Source organism: Schistocerca serialis, chromosome 7 (genome assembly GCF_023864345.2).
Source record: "Schistocerca serialis cubense isolate TAMUIC-IGC-003099 chromosome 7, iqSchSeri2.2, whole genome shotgun sequence".
Lineage (NCBI taxonomy): Eukaryota > Metazoa > Arthropoda > Insecta > Orthoptera > Acrididae > Schistocerca > Schistocerca serialis.
This window is the reverse complement of record NC_064644.1, coordinates 263,311,587-263,333,765: the sequence shown is the minus strand read 5'-3', so window position 1 is coordinate 263,333,765 and position 22,179 is coordinate 263,311,587. Positions and strand designations below refer to the sequence as shown.

At 42.0% G+C, this 22,179-nt stretch overlaps 1 protein-coding gene across 1 annotated transcript in view; it reads right to left on the bottom strand.

Annotated features, from left to right (window-relative positions):
- Positions 1–21,434, bottom strand: part of LOC126412319 (germ cell nuclear acidic protein-like) — a 79,887-nt gene extending 58,453 nt beyond the window's left edge. Inside the window, exons 1-3 of the mRNA XM_050081840.1 lie at positions 21,317–21,434; positions 20,776–20,867; positions 19,955–20,696 (exon numbers count right to left, since the gene is read on the bottom strand). Of these exons, the coding sequence (XP_049937797.1) occupies positions 19,955–20,696; positions 20,776–20,836 (803 nt within the window). The 5' untranslated portion in view covers positions 20,837–20,867; positions 21,317–21,434. The remainder of the gene's footprint in view (positions 1–19,954; positions 20,697–20,775; positions 20,868–21,316) is intronic.
- Positions 21,435–22,179: the final 745 nt, after the last annotated feature.

Sequence of the window (22,179 nt, the reverse complement as noted above, 5' to 3'; positions counted from 1 at the left end):
GTGGGGGGGGGGGGGGGGGGGGGGGGGTGGGAGATAAGGAAAGGGACAGCCCACTGTAGGCTACATAGTATGCAGTTAGACCCAAACAGTTAGCTCGATTTGCCTAAGCGTGAGGAAGTATGCAATATTCATATTTTGATCCTGTACTGTAGTATAGTGACACTAAGACAATCCTTCTGTAGGATATACAAATGGCCCCTAGCCCAACGGATATCCAAAACACGTGGCCCTACCTTTTTATCACCAATATAACTGGAATTATGAGGCCCAGAAGAATCTCGTTTTTATGTGCAGCATTTTGGAACAGGCAGCACATACTATCGCACGGATAGCGATAACTAAAAATATTAATGTTTTCAGCAGAATGTTAAAATCTTGGGCTGCCTGGACAATACCACTAATGGTATGTTTGCAATTATCTAACAATTTCAGGCATATTTCCTGGCAGGCTTAAATATGAAGCTATCTTTCATTTTTCTGTGATATGTTGGGGTCTGTATGTGCCAAAATAAGTGAAGAATCAGTCTAGTCAGTCAAGGCATGCCTACGACACTTTCTTGGATTGACACGCCACTGTCCACTGTGATACTTGGTAAGAAAACCATAGTGCAGGCTTAATTACTACACTGTGTACCACAGAAAGGTCTTCACCTTCCATAACTGCTGCTCTCCCCAAAGCAGTTTATGAACTGTCACTTTGACCTTGCTGGAAATTTACTGTAGGAAATTATGCAAAACTCAGCAACTTTGTAGCCTGTAAATTTTTTCTTGTAAACTAATCATTTCGAGTGAAGAGCTGAATATGCAAGCTAGAAAATTATATAATGATGCAAATGATTAGCCAGTGGCATCAGGCCAACCAGCTGTGCATTACCAAGGCGGGAGGGACTAATTTTTAATCTGAATGTAATTAAAAAAGAAAATAAATCTGAAATTACATGAAATGATTACAACCAAAAACTCTCTTCGCAAGGGCATGCGAATTATCTGTGCAGCAAATAAGCTTGTGCACTTTTTACTGCATAAACTAAAAAAGTATGGATAAACAACTGTTACTCTGCTCATACTTGGCTTTCTTCCACGTCGAACTGCAGTATGGAATATTGCTATGGAGTAATTCTCCATGGGCTAATGTATTTTCACATGGCAGAAAAAAGCAATCAGTTGTCTATTAGGATTAGCACCCAGAGAGCCCTGCAAAAACTTTAATAAACATCTTAGCTCAATGAATGTACCTATTCTGTACATATATAACTGTTTAATATATGCTACAGAAAACATGGGAACATTCAACGATAAGCTGTGCTGAAGGACTGCTACAGTTCATAATACCTAAAAGCACTTAAGCATTTTTCATTAAGTTACCATACTAAGCCTGTTCATTATTACTAAATAAATGTAAAAGGGTATTACAAATGTGGGTAAAATACAATGAATTCTATTCAATTGAAGCATTCTTAGAAACTAATCATTTACTTTCTGTGATCTTGTACATAAATGATAATATATAAAACTTTACTCCCCTCCCAAGAACCATGGACCTTGCCGTTGGTGGTGAGGCTTGCGTGCCTCAGCGATACAGATAGCCGTACCATAGGTGCAACCACAACGGATGGGTATCTGTTGAGTGGCCAGACAAACGGGTGGTTCCTGAAGAGAGGCAGCAGCCTTTTCAGTAGTTGCAGGGGCAACAGTCTGGATGATTGACTGATCTGGCCTTGTAACACTAACCAAAACGGCCTTGCTGTGCTGGTACTGCGAACGGCTGGAAGCAAGGGGAAACTACAGCCGTAATTTTTCCCGAGGGCATGCAGCTTTACTGTATCGTTAAATGATGATGGCGTCCTCTTGGGTAAAATATTCCGGAAGTAAAATAGTCCCCCATTCGGATCTCCGGGCGGGGACTACCCAGGAGGACGTCGTAATCAGGAGAAAGAAAACTGGCGTTCTATGGATCGGAGCGTGGAATGTCAAATCCCTTAATCGAGCAGGTAGGTCAGAAAATTTAAAAAGGGAAATGGATAGGTTAAAGTTAGATATAGTAGGAATTAGTGAAGTTCGGTGGCAGGAGAAACAAGACTTTTGGTCAGGTGAATACAGGGTTATAAATACAAAATCAAACAGGGGTAATGCAGGAGTCGGTTTAATAATGCATAAAAAAAATATGAGTGTGTATATACTGCTACAAACAGCATAGTGAACGCCTTATTGTGGCCAAGATAGACACGGCCCACACCTACTACAGAAGTACAAGTTTATATGCCAACTAGCTCTGCAGATGACGAAGAAATTGAAGAAATGTATGATGAAATAAAAGAAATTATTCAGATAGTGAAGGGAGACAAAAATCTAATCATCATTGGTGACTGGAATTCAGTAGTAGGAAATGGGAGAGAAGGAAACGTAGTAGGTGAATATGGACTGGGGCTAAGAAATGAAACAGGAAGCCGCCTGGTAGAATTTTGCACAGAGCACAACATAATCATAGCTTACACTTGGTTCAAGAATCATAAAAGAAGGTTGTATACATGGAAGAAGCCTCGAGATACTGACAGGTTTCAGATAGATTATATAATGGTAAGACAGAGATTTAGGAGCCAGGTTTTAAATTGTAAGACACTTCCAGGGGTAGATGTGGACTCTGACCACAATCTATTCGTTATGAACTGTAGATTAAAGCTGAAGAAACTGCAAAAAGGTGGGAATTTAAGGAGATGGGGCATGGATAAACTGACTAAACCAGAGGTTGTACAGAGTTTCTGGGAGATCATGAGAGAACAATTAACAAAAATGGGGGAAAGAAATACAGTAGAAGAAGAATGGGTAGCTCTGAGGGATAAAGTATTGAAGGCAGCAAAAGATCAAGTAGATAAAAAGACTAGGGCTAGTAGAAACCCTTGGGTAACAGAAGAAATATTGAATTTAGTTACTGAAAGCAGAAAATATAAAAATGCAGCAAATGAAGCAGGCAAAAAAGAGATCAACAGGAAGTGTAAAATGGCTAAGCAGGGATGGCTAGAGGACAAATGTAAGGATGTAGAGGCTTATCTCACTAGGGGTAAGATAGATACTGCCTTCAGGAAAATTAAAGAGACCTTTGGAGAAAGGAGAACCACTTGCATGAATATAAAGAGCTCAGATGGAAACCCAGTTCTAAGCAAAGAAGGGAAAGCAGAAAGGTGGAAGGAGTGTATAGAGAGTCTATACAAGGGCGACGTACTTGAGGACAACATTCTAGAAATGGAAGAGAATGTAGATGAAGGCGAAATGGGAGATACTATACTGCGTGAAGAGTTTGACAGAGCACTGAAAGACCTGAGTCGAAACAAGGCCCCAGGAGTAGACAAAATTCCATCAGAACTACTGACGGCCTGGAGAGAGCCAGTCCTGACAAGACTCTACCATCTGGTGAGCAAGACATATGAGATAGGCGAAATACCCTCAGACTTCAAGAGAAATATAATAATTCCAATTCCAAAGAAAGCAGGTGCTAACAGATGTGAAAATTACCGAACAATCAGTTTAATAAGTCACGGATGCAAAATACTAACGCAAATTCTTTCCAGTCGAATGGAAAAACTGGTAGAAGCCGACCTCGGGGAAGATCAGTTTGGATTCCGGAGAAATATTGGAACACGTGAGGCAATACTGACCCTACGACTTATCTTAGAAGCTAGATTAAGGAAAGGCAAACCTACGTTTCTAGCATTTGTAGACTTAGAAAAAGCTTTTGACAATGTTAACTGGAATACTCTCTTTCAAATTTTGAAGGTGCCATGGGTAAAACACTGGGAGCAAAAGGCTATTTACAATTTGTACAGAAACCAGATGGCCGTTAGAGTCGATGTGTATGAAAGGGAAGCAGTGGTTGGGAAGGGAGTGAGACAGGTTGCACCCTATCCCCAATGTTACTCAATCTGTATATTGAGCAAGCAGTGAAGGAAACAAAAGAAAAATTCGGAATAGGTATTAAAATCCATGGAGAAGAAATAAAAACTTTGACGTTCACCGATGACATTGTAATTCTGTCAGAGACAGCAAAGGACTTAGAAGAGGAGTTGTACGGAATGGATAGTGTCTTGAAAGGAGGGTATAAGATGAACATCAACAAAAGCAAAACGAGGATAATGGAATGTAGTCGAATTTAGTCGAGTGATGCTGATGGAATTAGATTAGGAAATGAGACACTTAAAGTAGTAAAGGAGTTATGCTATTTGGGGAGCAAAATATCTGATGATGGTCGAACTAGAGAGGATATAAAATGTAGACTGGCAATGGCAAGGAAAGCGTTTCTGAAGAACAGAAATTTGTTAACATCGAATATAGATTTAAGTGTCAGAAATCGTTTCTGAAAGTATTTGTATGCAGTCTAGCCATGTATGGAAGTGAAACATAAATAGATAAATAGTTTGGACAAGAAGAGAATAGAAGCTTTCGAAATGTGACACTACAGAAGAATGCTGAAGATTAGATGGGTAGATCATATAACTAATGAGTAGGTATTGAACAGGATTGGGGAGAAGAGAAATTGTGGCACAACTTGACTAGAAGAAGGGATCAGTTGGTAGGACATGTTCTGAGAGATCAAGGGATCACCAGTTTGGTATTGGAGGGCAGCGTCGAGGGTAAAAATCGTAGAGGGAGACCAAGAGATGAATATACTAAACAGATACAGAAGGATGTAGGTTGCAGTAGGTACTGGGAGATGAAGAAGCTTGCACAGGATAGAGTAGCATGGAGAGCTGCATCAAACCAGTCTCAGGACTGAAGACCACCACCACCACCACCACCACCACCACCACCACCACCACAACAACAACAACAACAACAAAACTTTACTATACTGTTGTACACTGATAAAGCTAATTCATCAACAATACTGAATTGTAAATCAAGATTCCATCCAATAAAGCACTGACGTCAAACTGCTATCCAACTAGCAATTTTAAATGTCTTCTTCTACCATCAGTCACAAAGCTGATGACAAGTGAACCCACAGCTTTAGTGATTCAAAACTTTGCCGTGTAACAATGAAAACAATCAATTTTTGACAAAATAGTTTAATTGGGCAGATAAAAAATCTACCCACCAAGCAATGGCAGAACACACATAAAAGGTTATAATTATGCAAGCTTTGGAGCCAGTGTGTCCTCCTTCAGAAAGGAGGGTTGATGGGGAAGGGAGTGGGGTGAAGGAAAATGACTGGAGAGGTCTAAGAAGAGGGGTAGATATAAGTAAAGTCACACACAACTGTGGGTCAGGGGAGACTTACCGGACGGGATGAGAATTGTCTTGGGACAATTTGATGCTGAGGTAACAATTGTTGCTCACTGTCCCTGGGTGTATAAATTACATGGACGACATTGTTGTCACTGGCTCCACCACTGAAGAACATCTTCAAAATTTCCACACACTTTTTCATGTCCTACAGACTGCCAGTCTTAAGTGTAATCTTCAGAAACCAAAATTTTTTCAGACATCTATCACGTACTTGGGGTTTCAACTCTCTCGGGATGGTATTCGTCCGCTTCAGCAAACTGTCGCTGCGATCCATGCCCTTCCTCGCCCTACATCTGTTAAGGAACTGCAGGCCTTCTTTTGGAAAATAAGATACTATCACAAGTTTTTACTGTTTGCTGCTTCGGTGGCTCAGCCGTTGCATCGCCTGTTGCATAAAAACGTGCCTTTTCACTGGTCCGCGTCATGCGAAGCGGCTTTCCAGAAATTGAAGACTATGCTGAAGCAGGCCCCGTGCCTGGTTACTTATTGACCTGGCCAACATCTTGTTCTTGCCATGGGCGCCTCTCAATACGGGGTCGGTGCAGTCCTTGCGCACCGTTTTTCTCACAGTTCTGAACAACCCATTGCTTATGCCTCCAAAACGCTCATGGATGCCCAACTAAAGTACTCTCAAATTGAAAAAGAAGCTTTGGCCATTATTTATGCTCTTCATAAGTTTGTTGTTTTTCTCTATGGATCCAAATTTCATCTTGTTACGGATCACAAACCACTTATTTCCTTGTTTCAACCATCAACGTCGCTTCCCGACAAGGCTGCACACTGTCTCCAGCGTTGGGCACTTTTCTTGTCTCGTTTTAATTATGAGATTTATTTCCGGCTGACGGCTCAACATGCGAATGCTGATGCACTGTCTCGCCTTCCCAAGGGTCCTGACCTGGCATTCGATAGGGACGAACTTTTGTGTTTCCATCTGGATGTTGCCGAGCAGCGGGTTGTGGACGGGTTGCCCATCACTGGGGACCGGCTGGCGGCTACTACGGGTTCTGACCCTACCCCCCCCCCCCCCCCTACCACCTTCGCCGTATTTCATGGTTTATGTACAATATGTGCACATAGTATACATCAAAATCATACGATACTTGTTCTTTATCTAACATACATTTTCTGGCTTTACCTTGTTTCAGTTTTTATAATGGAAAGTGTATTACACGTGGAAGTGCGGTTAAATAAGTTGAGTACATAAAGATTAGCCTGTGCTGCAGGTCAATCTACAGCCACATTCTTCACCAACTCTCGCCCAGTTTTTCACCTTTCAACTTGACCTAGACCTCAAACTATGATAAATATCAGTGTCACCACAACAAAGTGGATTTTATTATTATTATTATTATTAATATTATTAAGGGAACTGCTAGCAAGTACTTATCTTCAGAACATATCGATAGAACTGCTGATACACACAAAAAAGTACACACAGTACCCTACCTTTGAAACTATTAGTTCATTATTTGGGGAGGGGAGAGGGATAGGCAAGGGAGGGTTAAAAAATAAGAGCAGGCCACAGAGATCCCATGGATAAGAGAGGGACTAAAAAAGATCAGTGGAGACAGCAGAGAGTTAAGCACCGTGTCAGTTTCACTCTAGAGATGACAGTGTTAAAAGTAAGGATGGATCAGAGAGAGGGAAAGTAAGCTGAAAGTGCAAGTAAAAACTAGTGGATTAGGGAGCAGGGAGGGGCGGAAGGGGGAGGGGGGGGGGAGAGAGGGGGGGGGGGAGAGAATGAAGATGAAGACACTAAGTAGAGGATACAAGTTGGTTCATAAGCAGCATTTGTGATTTCACAAGTAACTCTAGCTTTCATAGTAAAGGATTTACTAGTGGTAGGGTTGGAATAATTGGTAGCAAGTGAGTACAAACAAAGGTTTTGCTGCGAGAACAATTGCAAAGGGCATGAACCTTTGTATAGGGATAGTGATTTGGGGACATCTAATAGTATTTCTAGGATGTTGGGGGGAGGGCAACAATAGGCTGGTGTGGGCTGGATATCAGGGGGAGATTGTTTCATTTCAAGGCTCGACTTTAAAAAGTGTTGCCCTTCGTGGAATAGTATCTGAGGCATTCAAGACTTGGGCAGTACTGAGTATTTTGCAAGTGGGAGCAGGATACTGCACAGGAGATTTGTTTGTGAATAAGATCTTTGACACAGTTGTGAGAGGAAAGTCAGACAGAGGTGGTTGTATAGGTGGGAGAGTTAGTAACATATTCCCTAGAAAACTAAATATTCTTTTATCAAAATGTGAACTGAGTCAGTTTACAGGATAACAGTTTTCCATTAAAAATTTGCCCACTGAATAGGAGTTGTCCAGGACCACTGTTTAACGTTAGGTTTAAAACTTGCTTTGCTACCTGCCAGACTTGGTATGGTGCATATGATCAAAAAATTTTGTTGCCACAGACTGCTTTAATAATGGTAATTTTTCTTCTATTGTTATACATATGGATGTCACTAATCCTCTCCAATTGTGCTACATTATTTATGATTAATTTCTTTTGGGAATATGTGTATTGTAATGCAGTTAAGATGCCTAACTCCTTGATGAGGTGCCTACATGATGACCAGGTAAACACCACATATTATTCTTACTGCTCACTTTTGTGCAATCAAGGCCGCTGTTCTAGGTGATAGGGTATCCCGGAAAATTATTTCGAAAGACACTGAGTGGAAATATGCAAAATGTGCCATAAGATTAATTTGTTTGTTTCCAAGACTAACAACTACGCAAAGAGAAAAGTAGCTGAACTTAACTGTATCAGTAGCTCAGTGATATGTTTCTTCCAGTTCAAGTTTTCATCAATCTGTACACTCAAAAATTGGGATCACTCTATCCTGTTTACTGACTCCTATCCACGTCCTACATAAATTGTTGGTATGTATGTATGTATGTATGTATGTATGTGTTTGTTTGTGTATTTGTCGTACAGAGATGAAGGAGAATAATTTTCATAGAACTGCTTAATAGTTCACGATAATTCTTAGTTATTGTTCGTACTGGCGCTCGCGCTCGCGCGCGCGCTCGCGCGCGCGCGCGCGCGCTCGCGCACACACACACACACACACACACACACACTTTTTTTCGGCTACAGTGTACTTAATTCTTTGAAAATCATCATTAACAAGCTTCTGCTGCTTTCTAATATGATTTATAACAACACTAATATCTGCAAAAAGTATCAATTCTTGCTCTATGAATTTTCAGTGGAATGTGATTCACATATACAAGGATTACGTGTGGACCAAAAGGTTGAACCCTGTGGGACTCCTTTTGTGATCTTTACCTAGTCACTACAGTTTTCTCTACTTCAAACACAATTTGGATTATACAGCACAATGTAGTGGATTTTGTTTGCTACATATTATGTAACTAGTTGCATGTAAAGCCATCAGTTCCATAACAATTAAGTTTTTTATTTTGGAAAACAATGTCAGTAAAGCACCTGGATGACTGTCTTTGTCACCTTTCTTACACAGAGGTCTAACAATTGCACATTACAATCTGCCTGGAAAAATTCCTTGAGCCAATCATGCATTACATATATTACTAAGGATATACTACTAAGAACATTAAGTTAGAAAAAACTCTTCAGAATGCTGTTAGAATTTCTATCTTAGAAATTTTAGAATTCTATTAATGTTTTGTGAAGGATGTTGGTAGTACTTTTATTTGCTTAAAGTTTTGTGAATGACTTTTTTAATATAGTCTCTTGCTTCTTCAAATGAACCATTAAATCCTGTTTTTGATGCTACATTTATAAAGTGATTGTTAAAAATACTTGTAACTTTTGAATTATTAGTCACAACATTAAACTAAATGACAAGTATGGTATCTTTTACACGGACTGGTTGTCCTGTCTCCTATTTCACTATATCCCATATAGTTTTAATTCTTTCTACAGCATTATCGTTTTCTGTCAGGATGTCCAAACTTTTGGACATGCTAATAAGTTTCCCAGAAATATCACAGATTTAGCAGAAGAGTAGATTTGCTGTAGGTGCCTACACTATGTGATCAAGAGTATCCAGTCACACCAGAAACATACACTATGAGATCAAAAGTATCCAGACACCCCCAAAAACATATGTTTTTTCATATTAGGTGCATTGTGCTGCCAACTACTGCCAGGTCCTCCATACGACCGAGCTCTGTAGTCATTAGACATTGTGAGAGCAGGATAGGGGCCCTCCACGGAACTCACGGACATGATCGGGTGATTGGGTGTCACTTGTGTCATGCATCTGTATGCGAGATTTCCACACTCGCAAATACCCCTAGGCCCACTGTTTCCGATGTGATAGTGAAGTAGAAACATGAAGGGACACAGCACAAAAGCGAACATGCTGACCTCGTTTGTTGACTGATAGAGACCGCCAACAGTTGAAGAGCATCCTAATGTGTAATAGGCAGACATCTATCCAGACCATCGCACAGGAATTCCAGACTGCATCAGGATCCACTGCAAGTACTATGATATGACAGTTAGGCGGGGAGTGAGAAAAGTTTGATTTCATGTTCAAGCAGCTGCTCACAAGTCACACATCATGCCAGTAAATGCCACACGACTCCTCGCTTGGTGTAAGGAGCACAAACGTTGGACGATTGAACAGTGGAAAAACGTTGTGTGGAATGATGAATCACAGTACACAATGTGGCGATTCGATGGCAGGGTGTGGGTATGGCGAATGCTCAATGAATGTCATCTGCCAGTGTGTGTAGTGCCAACAGTAAAATTCAGAGGCACTGGTGTTATGGTGTGGTTGTGTTTTTCATGGATGGGGCTTGCACCCCTTGCTGTTTAGCATGGTACTGCCACAGCATAAGCCTACATTGATGGTTTAAGCACCTTTTTGCTTCCCACTGTTGAAGAGCAATTCTGGAATGGCGATAGCATCTTTCAAGACGATCGAGCACCTGTTCATAGTGCATAGCCTGTGGTGGTGTGGTCACACAACAATAACATCCCTGTAATGGACTGGCCTGCACAGAGTCCTGACCTGAATCCTATAGAACACTTTGGGGATGTTTTGGAACACCGACTCGTGCCAGGCCTCACTGACCGACATTGATACCTCTCCTCAGTGCAGCACTCCATGAAGAATGCGCTGCCATTACCTAAGAAACCTTCCAGCACCTGATTGAATGTATGCCTGCAAGAATGGAAGCTGTCATCGAGGCTAAGTGTGGGCCAACACCATATTGAATTCCAGCATTACCGATAGAGGGCGCCACAAACTTTTAAGTCATTTTCATCCAGGTGTCCAGATACTTTTGATTTCACAGTGTATACTGTAAGGGAGCATTTGATGTGGAAGGGACAGCATGCGTCACAGTGTAGCTATTATTGCTTATTGGTTGGTTTTATATGGACTGAGGTTTGGATGTGGGTTTCAGTGAGGTGGCAGTCTATGTCAAGGAAATATTACTTTGACCTTGGAAAAGAAGCAGGCAAATTTGAGTTTGAAAAATGACTAAAGCTTTTGCAGGAAGCAGAGGAATTCTTTACCAGTCCAGGCCACAAGAATGGCACTGATAAATCTGTACCAAACCAGAGTGCCCAGCTTCTGGTTCTTCAGAGGTGCTTCTTCCAAGCAGTCCACAAAAAGCTTGGCATTCGATGATACCAGCCTGATTTCCATGGTAGCACCCTAATTTGTTTGAAGCAGTTATGTCTAAACATAACACAGTACAACAAATGTTTTAAGAAGACTTCTGTACATAAATTTATTAAGTTTGTGGTGACTATCAACCATGTCACGTATTAACATCTTTGTTTTCCAAGCTCTTTGGGAGCAGCCTGTGGTCTTGTGCGAAACTGTAAACACGTGTGTACTGGGAATCATTTATTCGTGGGTGCTACAACGAACTCTCGTTCTGTCGTGCACTACACGATGGACCGCTTGCAGCCTGCTACACTGCACACGAACCACCTAGATTTTCCAGTGGACGCCCCGGAATCATTTTCCAATTATCCACCTCGAGTTCACAGTAATTTGATGCAGTTTCTTAAAAACAACTAACTGTACTCAACAGAATGGTGTTTCTACATTTCCACAGCCACATGTGCTGGTATCAGGTACATATAATAACTTTTCATTATCCTACATGAATCTGCCATTGTGTGGCAGCGTTCCGTACCAACAGAATGTTTTTCGTGCACAAAACTTTGCATGTGAACGTTTTACGCTGAATGTGAACTTTCCACGTTTACCGAGTGCTCAACAAAGGCTGGCGTTGGCGGGCTCTACAACTACAACCACCTCCACTGCCGCTTCGGCCTCAGGCAACTCGACAGACGACACTACGCACCACTCTGCTTGGTGTTATTTCCATTCCTGCTTTTGTTACGCAGCTAGGGAACGTTCCCAAACTAATACCGTGACCCCACTCAGGCACATCTCACAGATGCCTGTGTGTTAATATTTCTTCACCTCAGGCTCTAGGACACTTGTATGTGAAAGACGCAGTGTCTTGTTTCTAGGCGACACGTGGGCTGGGGTCAGTGGCATTACAAATCAAGCCAGACGCTCAGGCCAGGAAATTTCATGTTCATCCTGGAACTACGGATTTTGCGCCATCCCCTCCTACTTCCCCACCCCACACTACCAGCATCTGCTTTAAGAGTGTATCCAATGGCACACGCCATCCCTGCCACATCTGTTCTGCAATGTTAGACTATTTCAACAACTTCAATGCATTGGTAGCAGAGGGGCCCAGGAACTGTACTCTGTTTTTTTCCGCACACCGGTTGACTATGGTCAACTCTTCACCAGTCCACTCTACGCCTGATGGCGTTACTCCATCGAATGCCCGACTCATTTCTCGACCACGGTCGAGCCAGCTGCGCCTACTATGTCGTGAACTGGTATACCACCACTGCACTCAAGCCAGTTACGCTGTAGAGCTACAAACAGGGAGCAGCAGTTTCCAACAAATCATTACACTGAGACTCCCCCATCCGTTCACCTAAACTACAGCCCCTTCACAAGGACCACCCATGCACATGATTTGCCTTGGTCAACCATGTACTGCAGCTACATGGCATCGCTCATGACAACTAGTTCTTTTGCTTACTGTGTCACATCCATGATGAACCGGGCCTGCCTGCGATTTTGTGGCTTCGCCTCTCACTATGGACAAATATGTATTCGGCCAATGCACCATCGTCTAGCACCTCTCCAGATCTACAGAGGAAGCTATCCGCATCATCATCAGTCACGAGTTGCTGGACTCCAGATCCCCCTCACAGCTCTGGCGGCACCTCTGCACTACGATTGACACACATCATATGCCGGACGCTACACTTTGGACCACCTGGTTGCTCAAACTTCCTCCAGAAGGTCAAATTCACTTTCTCCGTCTAACTTCAGCCCCACTGGACGCTAAACTGAAGATCGCAGAATAGGTTTACACCATCTTGCCACCCCTGCGTACTTTCACAGGGGCCCCTCAAGCTTCAGGGGTTGGCACAGCTGTGCTGCAGTTTCCATCATTTGTTACAGAGTGCACACAAATCACTCTGTGCATGCATGCCGACCCAACGCCGCCTGGTAGCCGTTGCCGTAACTCCTTGCGTACCAGCTCTACTGCGGCGGCACCATCTGAGGAATCTACAAACACTACCGCCTCCATCGCTGATTCGACCTCAGGCAGGTCGACGGATAACACTACGCACTGCTCTGCTTCGTGTTATTTCCATTCCCACTTTGGTGGTTGCCCCCACTTCGAGCTGCCAATAATTTTTTGATCCAATCTCATTACATAACTAATTTAAACTTTCAACAGCAATTCATTAACACACTCTTACAGTGGAATTTCATTATCACCGACGTGGTTGAACCCGTGCTCAGGGTTTTCTCTTAGGCCATGCTCTTTCTCCTAACTTACAATGAGGTACATTAATCTTTAACTCAGCAGACTGTACCACTGGTTCTGATATTTCTTCCCTCTCCTCAGAGAGCACCACTCTATTGTACGTACTAGTTGAAGCAGCTGTTGAAATGCTCTCTCTCAAATCATGCAATGACGAGCTTTGGGACAACAGCAAAGCCCTCACTTACACATTGCCGCAGTGCAAGCCAAGCTCACGGATGCTCGTAAGCACGTTACCCAACTGTCACATAAGGCCACGGCCCCAGCTCCCGCACCACCTCCTCACACCCGCAACTGATGCCGCGTGACATTTCTACTATCGGGCAGAAGCTGTGCTCACGATACCACCAAGTATCCCACTGAGCTCCACGACAGCGACTACCAGTGGATCACCATCACTGATGCTTATCTTCCTGCCTGGGACACACAAACATGTGCATTACAGGTTATACATACTTCATCAGGTGTGGGTCCATCACCCACGTCAGTGTTTGGGATCAACAAGGGTACTGTCCATAGCATCAATACCATGGAAAGTCCACTGCTGCTTGCAAAGGCCAGGTGTTTAAAACCAGAAAAACTTAAACATGCCAAAGCGATTATTCAGGAACTTTTAGACTATTCACCCTTCTAGTAGTTGTCGTTACCCATTCATTTGGTACCTAAGAAAGACAATACTTTCTCTCTCTGCGGAGATTATTGAGCGATTAACAACAGAATAATTTTAGATAATTATCCCATCTCTAATACTCAAGATTTTACTTCCCAACTGCATGGAGCACAAATTTTCAGTGCAACTGACTGTCACAAGGTGTACCACCAACTGCCAATGGCATCCAAAGACATCGAAAAAACTGCCATCATCCTGTCCAGATTGTTCTAGTATCTGTTTACGCCGTTCAGCCTTAAAAATGCCGCACAGACATGGCAACGGTTCATTGACTCATTGGTTGGAAAACTGGACTTTGTGTATGCGCACCTGGACGATTTGTTAATTTTTTTCTTCCTCACTCGACGAACATGAACTCCACTTAATTATGGAGTCCCTCTTACAAGCAAACAGTGTTGTGGTAAACAATGCTAAGTCACAACTCTGCCACACTAGTGTCACTTTTCTGTGCCACATGGTTTCTGACAGCAGCTTCCCCTGTACCAGAACGGGTCGAGGCTATTAGTACGGTGCCTTTGCCCAAAGACTTTCAAAAGCCTCTGCTGCTTCCTAGGAACTATAAATTACTACCGCAAACAATTTCCCCAAGCTGCCAAAACAGAAACCCCACTGATGAACACTCTTGCAAGCCAAAAGACTTCAGGGTCTTGGGCGGTCATGTTGACTCCCGACATGCGACATGCACTTGACAACCTCTAGTCAGCCTTACAGACGGTTGTTACGCTCACTCACCCCATCCCTCACGCTCCAATCTCGCTTACTACAGACAGAAGTGATACAGCAGTTGGGGCAGTACTTCAGCAAACTGTGGGTTCTGTTATACAGCCACTCAGATTTTTCTCCAACAAACTGTCCACTTCCCTATGCAAATGGTCGACCTTCAACTGAGAACTATTTGCCATTTACGCCGCATTGCACTCCGATACTAAAACAGGACTCAAACTTGAGTTAGACACTTTCTGGTTTCTTGTCACCCATCTGGTGCAATATTTCAACAGAATGCATACGTCTGGTGATTCCTGCACCTCTCCACTGGGACATTTTTAATAGTATTCACGACTTGACACACACACACACACACACACACACACACACACACACACACACACAGACAGAGAGAGAGAGAGAGAGAGAGAGAGAGAGAGAGAGAGAGAGAGAGAGATTGTAGCCCCCCCCCCCCCCACTCCTTCCATTATATACAGACGCCATCGACAGATATACCCTCACTACTATTACAGCCGACACGGTGGCCCCAACCCTTTTATTATTGTGGATCTCTCACTTTGGCTGCCCAGCTTCAATCACCTCTGATCAGGGTCATCAGTTTGAGTCCACCCTTTTCTGGCAGTTTTGTGAACTGTGCGGGGTGAAACAACTTAGAACAACAGCATACCATGCTCAGAGCAACGGGCCTGTCAAATGCTGGCACTGAAGTTTAAAGCTTCACTGATCTGCCATGAAGGCAAGTGGGCCGACACCCTACCGTGGGTAACGTTAGGCGTTCGGGCAGCATACAAAGAATACCTTGGCGCATCTCTGGTGGAAGTATTATACGGAGAACCCCTCACACTCCCAGCAGAGTTAGTTGAGCCTTCACTCCCTCTGGATCAAATCTGCGATTCAACCTTCGTCAGGCATGTTAAGCAGCTAATCACTAACATTTGTGTGGCCCCTCCTCAGCTGCACTTACTTCCCCCCATATTCCTGCACCAAAACTTAGCGGCGTGCACTCGCATCATGGTGCGCAATGACACTGTCGCACTCAGCCCTCCGTACTCTGGCCCACACAAAGTCATCTTGCAGCACAACAACATGTTCAAAGTGCTCATTAACAGTACACCTTAAACCGTATCTCTCTGCTGCCTCAAACTGGCGTGGGCTCTAGGAGAACTGCTCGACACTCCATCAAGCCAGCCCCCACCTCCTGCTACACCCGCCTCGAATGGTTTGCGGGTGAGTGACGACCATTCCTACTCTTGTGATGTTACCTACTCCCAGCCTTGTGACAGAGCTACATGTGCATGTGACATCACCCTACAGAGTGATGGGGCAGCTAGTCAGTACAAAAACTGTAAAAATCTCCAAAATTTATGCATGCATTGCCATGATTTTCAGATTCACGCAGATTGGAATTTTTTCGCAACAAGTCATGGTAAAAATGTATGTGACGGTTGGTATTGGTGCTACCATTAAGCGCATGACATTACGAGCTAGTCTGCAGCACCCTACAGAAGGTCACATTCTAACACCTCTTCAATTATTTACCTGGGTACAGAAAAATATCTCTGGCATACAATCATTCTATGTTTTGAAAGATGAGGTGAAATCAGTTGAAGAGTTGCTAAAAAGCAGACTAGAACACGTTAAAACTGTTGCAGGCACAAGGAGCCATCATCACTTCTCTCCAGCGGGCCCTGACAATGTGCAGATGAGCAGACTGTCTGGTTATAACTATAGGTTCATGCACAACATGTGTCTTCACAGTGTGTCTGACTCAGAATTCAGAAGCAAAAGCAGCAACATACTACCAGGTTGCTATGTTATTGCTGTTTATGATGACAAATGGTACTTAGGATGTGTTGCATAGTGCTGTGAAGCAGAAGGTGGCGTATTTGTGAACTTCATGGCACCAACAGGACCAGCAAGATCATTTTATTGGCCACGTTTGGCAGACAGGTGTTGGATTCCTTTTGAACATATTGTTATGACAGTTCCAGTTCCTACCACAGTGTCAAGAAGACAGTACAATTTGCCACTCAGTGTACAGAGTACAGTAACTAAAGTGTGGGATAACTTCTGTTTGAAGCACAATCAACTGGTTTTTAGCAGTTAAGGTGCAGTAAACATGAATGATAGGTTGTGTTAATCTGTCTATATGCTGTTGCTTAGTGAATAAACAGTTGTGGGAGAGGATAAGAAGAGGCAGAACAGTTTCCGATATGTTTTTACAAAATTTTGTTGTGGAACAATGGCCACATCGCCAAATACATCTGTCAACTTCCACTGTACGCAAATGTCTACCAATAACATGCTGAAATTTTGAGATATATATCATTATGGTCAACTTATGCAGTGTGTGAAATTTGGCTTGGATACCACTTGTCCGTTTTGTGCTACCACACTTTGAAAATCGATGTTTTTCAGGTAATTTTTCAAATTTTTGTATTTTCGTGTGCATGTAACTCAGTTTTTGTGACTGATATGGGCATGATGAGTTCTGTGTGTGTTTAAGCCACATTAAGCTTACCACAAAAAAATTTATACCCTTTTGAGTGAATTAGCCTATATTTGGCATAGAGGGCACCTACAATATGTATCTTTTAACATATTACATTTTTTTAAATCACATTTTGGATTTTTTTATTTTCCCTCAGAAATATGTTGTTGGTGTTTCGATTCATGGAGTGTGTTCTCTAAATGGATGTTACTGGGATGTAAAAATTTCACTGGACTGTGTGGAATAGTTCCAAAGTTATTACGACCCGAATTTGGGTCTGAAGATAGATTGCCAGATGCGGGTTGCAATTTCCGAGTCACGCCACCTCCTTTCACAAGTCATAATTCTGGAACTAATTGGCAGGGGAAACTAATACTTTGTACACGAGTGTTCCACACATGGTAGAATTAGTGTACTGAATTTGAGTCAAATCAGACTATGAGCTGGAGCCTCTGGTTGAACTGACATGGAATGACCCATATATTGTTTGTTTTTGTTTAACCTCCTCCCTCACCCCCCCTCCCTCCCCCAGGTGCTTCCTTTACATGTATGACCTAATATTTGTCTCCACACACTAGGGAGGGGACGGTGTTAATGTGGCAATTATCAACCAAGTTGATCATCAACATCTTAGTTTTCCAAGCTCTTTGGGTGCAGTCAGTGGTATAGTGTACATCATTGGATCCGGCAATCCTACAACACTAAACCCATTAGTGTATAACATACAATTGACAAGGTCATTAGACACAGAACTCAAGCTCAGGCTGGGGAAGGATGAAGAACGAAATTAGACAGACCCTTTAAAAGGGCCAATCCTGGCATTCACCTTAGTCGCTTAGAAATTGCAGAAAACCTTAATCTGGAAGGTTGGATTGGAACTTTAATCATCATCCTCCCAAATGCAAGTTCAATGTGCTAACCACTGCACTACCTCACTTGGCCCTTTGGAGAAGACAAACACCTGTATGTATACTATGAGCTCAGATTACATGTCAAATCTAAGCAAAGAAGGCATAGCTGAAAGATGGGAGGTATATGCAGGGTGTTACAAAAAGGTACGGCCAAACTTTCAGGAAACATTCCTCACACACAAAGAAAGAAAATGTTATGTGGACATGTGTCCGGAAACACTTACTTTCCATGTTAGAGCTCATTTTATTACTTCTCTTCAAATCACATTAATCATGGAATGGAAACACACAGCAACAGAACATACCAGCATGACTTCAAACACTTTGTTATAGGAAATGTTCAAATGTCCTCCATTAGCGAGCATACATGCATCCACCCTCCGTTGCATGGAATCCCTGATGTGCTGATGCAGCCCTGGAGAATGGTGTATTGTATCACAGCCATCCACAATACGAGCACAAAGAGTCTCTACATTTGGTACCGGGGTTGCGTAGACAAGAGCTTTCAAATGTCCCCATAAATGAAAGTCAAGAGGGTCGAGGTCAAGAGAGCGTGGAGGCCATGGAATTGGTCCGCCTCTACCAATCCATCGGTCACCGAATCTGTTGTTGAGAAGCGTACGAACACTTCGACTGAAATGTGCAGGAGCTCCATCGTGCAGGAACCACATGTTGTGTCGTACTTGTAAAGGCACATGTTCTAGCAGCACAGGTAGAGTATCCTGTATGAAATCGTGATAACGTGCTCCATTGAGCGTAGGTGGAAGAACAAACTAAAATGAGCTCTAACATGGAAATTAAGCGTTTCCGGACACATGTCCATATAACATCTTTTCTTTATTTGTGTGCGGGGAACGTTTCCTGTAAGTTTGGTCGTACCTTTTTGTAACACCCTGTATAAGGAAAACAAACTTTAGGGCAATATTATAGAAAGATGAGATAGATGATACGACACTACAAGAATTCGACAGAGCACTAAAGACCAAAGAAACAAGGCTTCTGGACTATATTTCTTTCCCATGTAATTATTCATATCCTTGCGAGAGCCAAGCATGATTAAAATATTCCACCTGTTGTGTAAGATAAGACAGGGGAATCACACTCAGACTTTTAGAAGAATGTAGTAATTCCATTTCCAAAGAAGGCAGGCGAAGACAGGTTTGAATACTACCGAAGTAACTGTTTAATAAGTTATGGTTACAAAATAGTGATATAAATTATTTATCTAAGAATAGAAAAACTGATAGAAGCTGACATCAGGGATAATCAGTTAGGATTCTGAAGAAATATGGGAATGCCCGAGGCAACACTGATCCTACAACTGATCTTAGAAGTTAGGTTTAGGTAAAGTAAAATTACGCTTATAACTTTTGTAGATTCGGAGAAAGCTTTTGACAATGTTGACTGGAATATACTCTTAAAAATTCTGAAGCTAGCAGGGATAAAATACAAGGAGCACAACGTTACATAAAACTTTTATACACAAACCAGACAGAACGTCTAGGAGTCAATGGGCATAAACGGAAGCAGTGGTTGAGAAACTAGAGACAGGGTTATAGCCTATCCCGAGTCGTCTTCAATTTCTGCACTGGGCATGCAATAAGAAAACCAAAGAAAAACTCTGAGAAGTAACGAAAACTTTTTACGTTAGCCATGGCTTAGTTTTGTCAGATGGCAAAGAACAGCTGAATGGAGTGGACAATGTCTTCAAAGGATATAAGATGAACACTAACAAAAGCAAAACTAGTGTACTGGAATGTAGCCAAAATAAAGAAGGCAATGTTGAGGAAATGAGACATCGAAAGTAGTAAACAAGTTTTGCTACTTGGGCAGCAAAATAAAGGCTGATGGCCGAAGTACAGGGGATATCTAAGTGGCACACACGGACATCTGCATTTGTTTTGTCTTAAACACTGTAAAAATGGTCATATGGTGGATAATTTTTACACGAATAAAATTAGAAGGAAAGAAATACTCATAAGCTACATACCTCTTTTGTGGATCATTAACTTCATTCCTGGGGAATATCACATGTTCTTCCCGGGATCCAAGAAAATTATTCTTGCATTTGGTAGAAACGTTCTGCAACCATTTTTCAATTTCAGATTGTTTATCAGATGAATCATTGGAACATAATACTGTACTGGTTGCATTACGAGATAAGACACTTTTCATGAGAGAGTTTGCACTTTCGGAAGAACTTTCAGATTCACTATCAGACTCACTGATAACAATGTTTACATTCTGAGTATAAGTTTTCTTAGGCTTTCCCGCTGCAACTGAATTGGACTCGTCAGAGCTAGTCTCAGATATCACTATAGTACTATTGCATCTGGAAACACTGGCTGGCGTCCTCACTTCAATCTTTACCTTAGGGCTTTCTACGTCTTCGCTGATTCTAATCTTGTTATCTACTTTGACACTGCAAGTAAACTGAGACTCACTACCCCTCCTAGATGGGTCAAAGGGAAGAGTATGGTCTTCCTCATTCAGCAAGCTTGTCTTGGCGACTTCTATTTTAGTTTCTTTGAGAGAAATGTTATCCTCTGCGTCCAAATATGTTTTATCCAAATGTTTACGGTGAATATCATCTGTCGACAAATTACTGATCCTGGTAAAAAGAGGCATCTGTTGTAGTCGATCACATCTCTGAGGGGATTTATTGTTACGTAAGGCATTGGCTTTCTTATCCTGGCCTCTATTAGTGTGTCTCAGTGACAATTTGGTAATCTCTGTAAAGCAAATAGACATGAACATTTATTACACATATGCACTAACGAAAATGTACATTGAAATAAATTTTATACTCACTGCTATGCACGTGTTTCTTTAGTTTTCTTTTGGGGCTAAATGAAACGAAGGATGAATCCATATTAAAGGAATTGGGACCTCACACTTTAATCCTAAAACAATATAAGATGTAATTAAAGTTTTATTTCAAGCTTTCATACTCATTTCATAGCACATTTTACAGATTTCGTCAGAGAAGTCTTCACATAATTCGTAAATTCTCCCACTTTTAACCTTCAACCAGTTCAGTGCAAATGATTAACAATATGCTGAGCAGGCACCACTAAGAAAGTTTCGCTTTGCTGTCAGTTAATACAATGATGCTATGCCACTGCTTTTCATTTGGCAATACTATCAAGATGCCCTACGAATCCAAGTTACTAAGTCGCATTAAGCTAATGAATTAAAAGAACGCAACAAACAAGTAATTTGTGAAAGTGCTAGTCAAACATTTGGTTCGCCTCTAATTTTAACAACAGGGTTGTCACAAATGAGAATTGGTATGAAATCTAAAACAAATCAAGTACTGGTCGTTATAATGGATACTACTGTTGACACGCACATTATGACTTCGATTCACATAAACAGTTCAACACCAGCATTTAATACGTATGTCCAGCGTCAATTCTTTACCATCTGACAAACACATTCAAGCGTCGTGGATTTAAATCTCGTATCTTTTACAGATGTTATTCATACAGCAATGTAGCAAGGATATCCGTTAAACTAATATCGACAGGACCGACTAATATCGATATAAAACGGGATACACTTTCGAGACATAAATCACTTACCTTGTGTGTGGTTACACGAGGTACGAAATTAGGCACTGGAATAAGTAAAGCGCACATTAACAGGGGCCATTGCCATTAAGTGGTACGAAGATTATCAGGTGCTATGAAATATCGTCCAATAATTGTGAAGTTTGTCTTATACTTAAAATGAGCGGAGAGCTTTAACCGCAAGAGAAAATTAACGGGGACAGAGATTACAATAAGAAAAGTCTTAAATGTGATTTGAGACTTTCTCGGCGTATTCCATTCGTGAAATCTTCTCGGGTGATCAGCCGAGTAAAGGCGTCGTCTTCTCGCAACGTTTCGAAGGGTTTCGTACCCATCATCTTCGCTTGAAGATGATGGGTACGAAACCCTTCGAAACGTTGCGAGAAGACGACGCCTTTACTCGGCTGATCACCCGAGAAGATTTCACGAAGGGAAGAAAAGTCTTACATAAGAGCGTCTAAAGATCTTGAATATCCCATTTTGGTTTCCAGAATATGTGAACTCAGGATGGCAAAGTAATTATCAAGACCACAGCTGGAAAGAAGACAGTTACAAACTGATGATCTATAATTTATTTATTTACTTGTTCATTCATCTGTAGACAAATTTCTTTCTATGGATGTCATCGTTACATACACACACA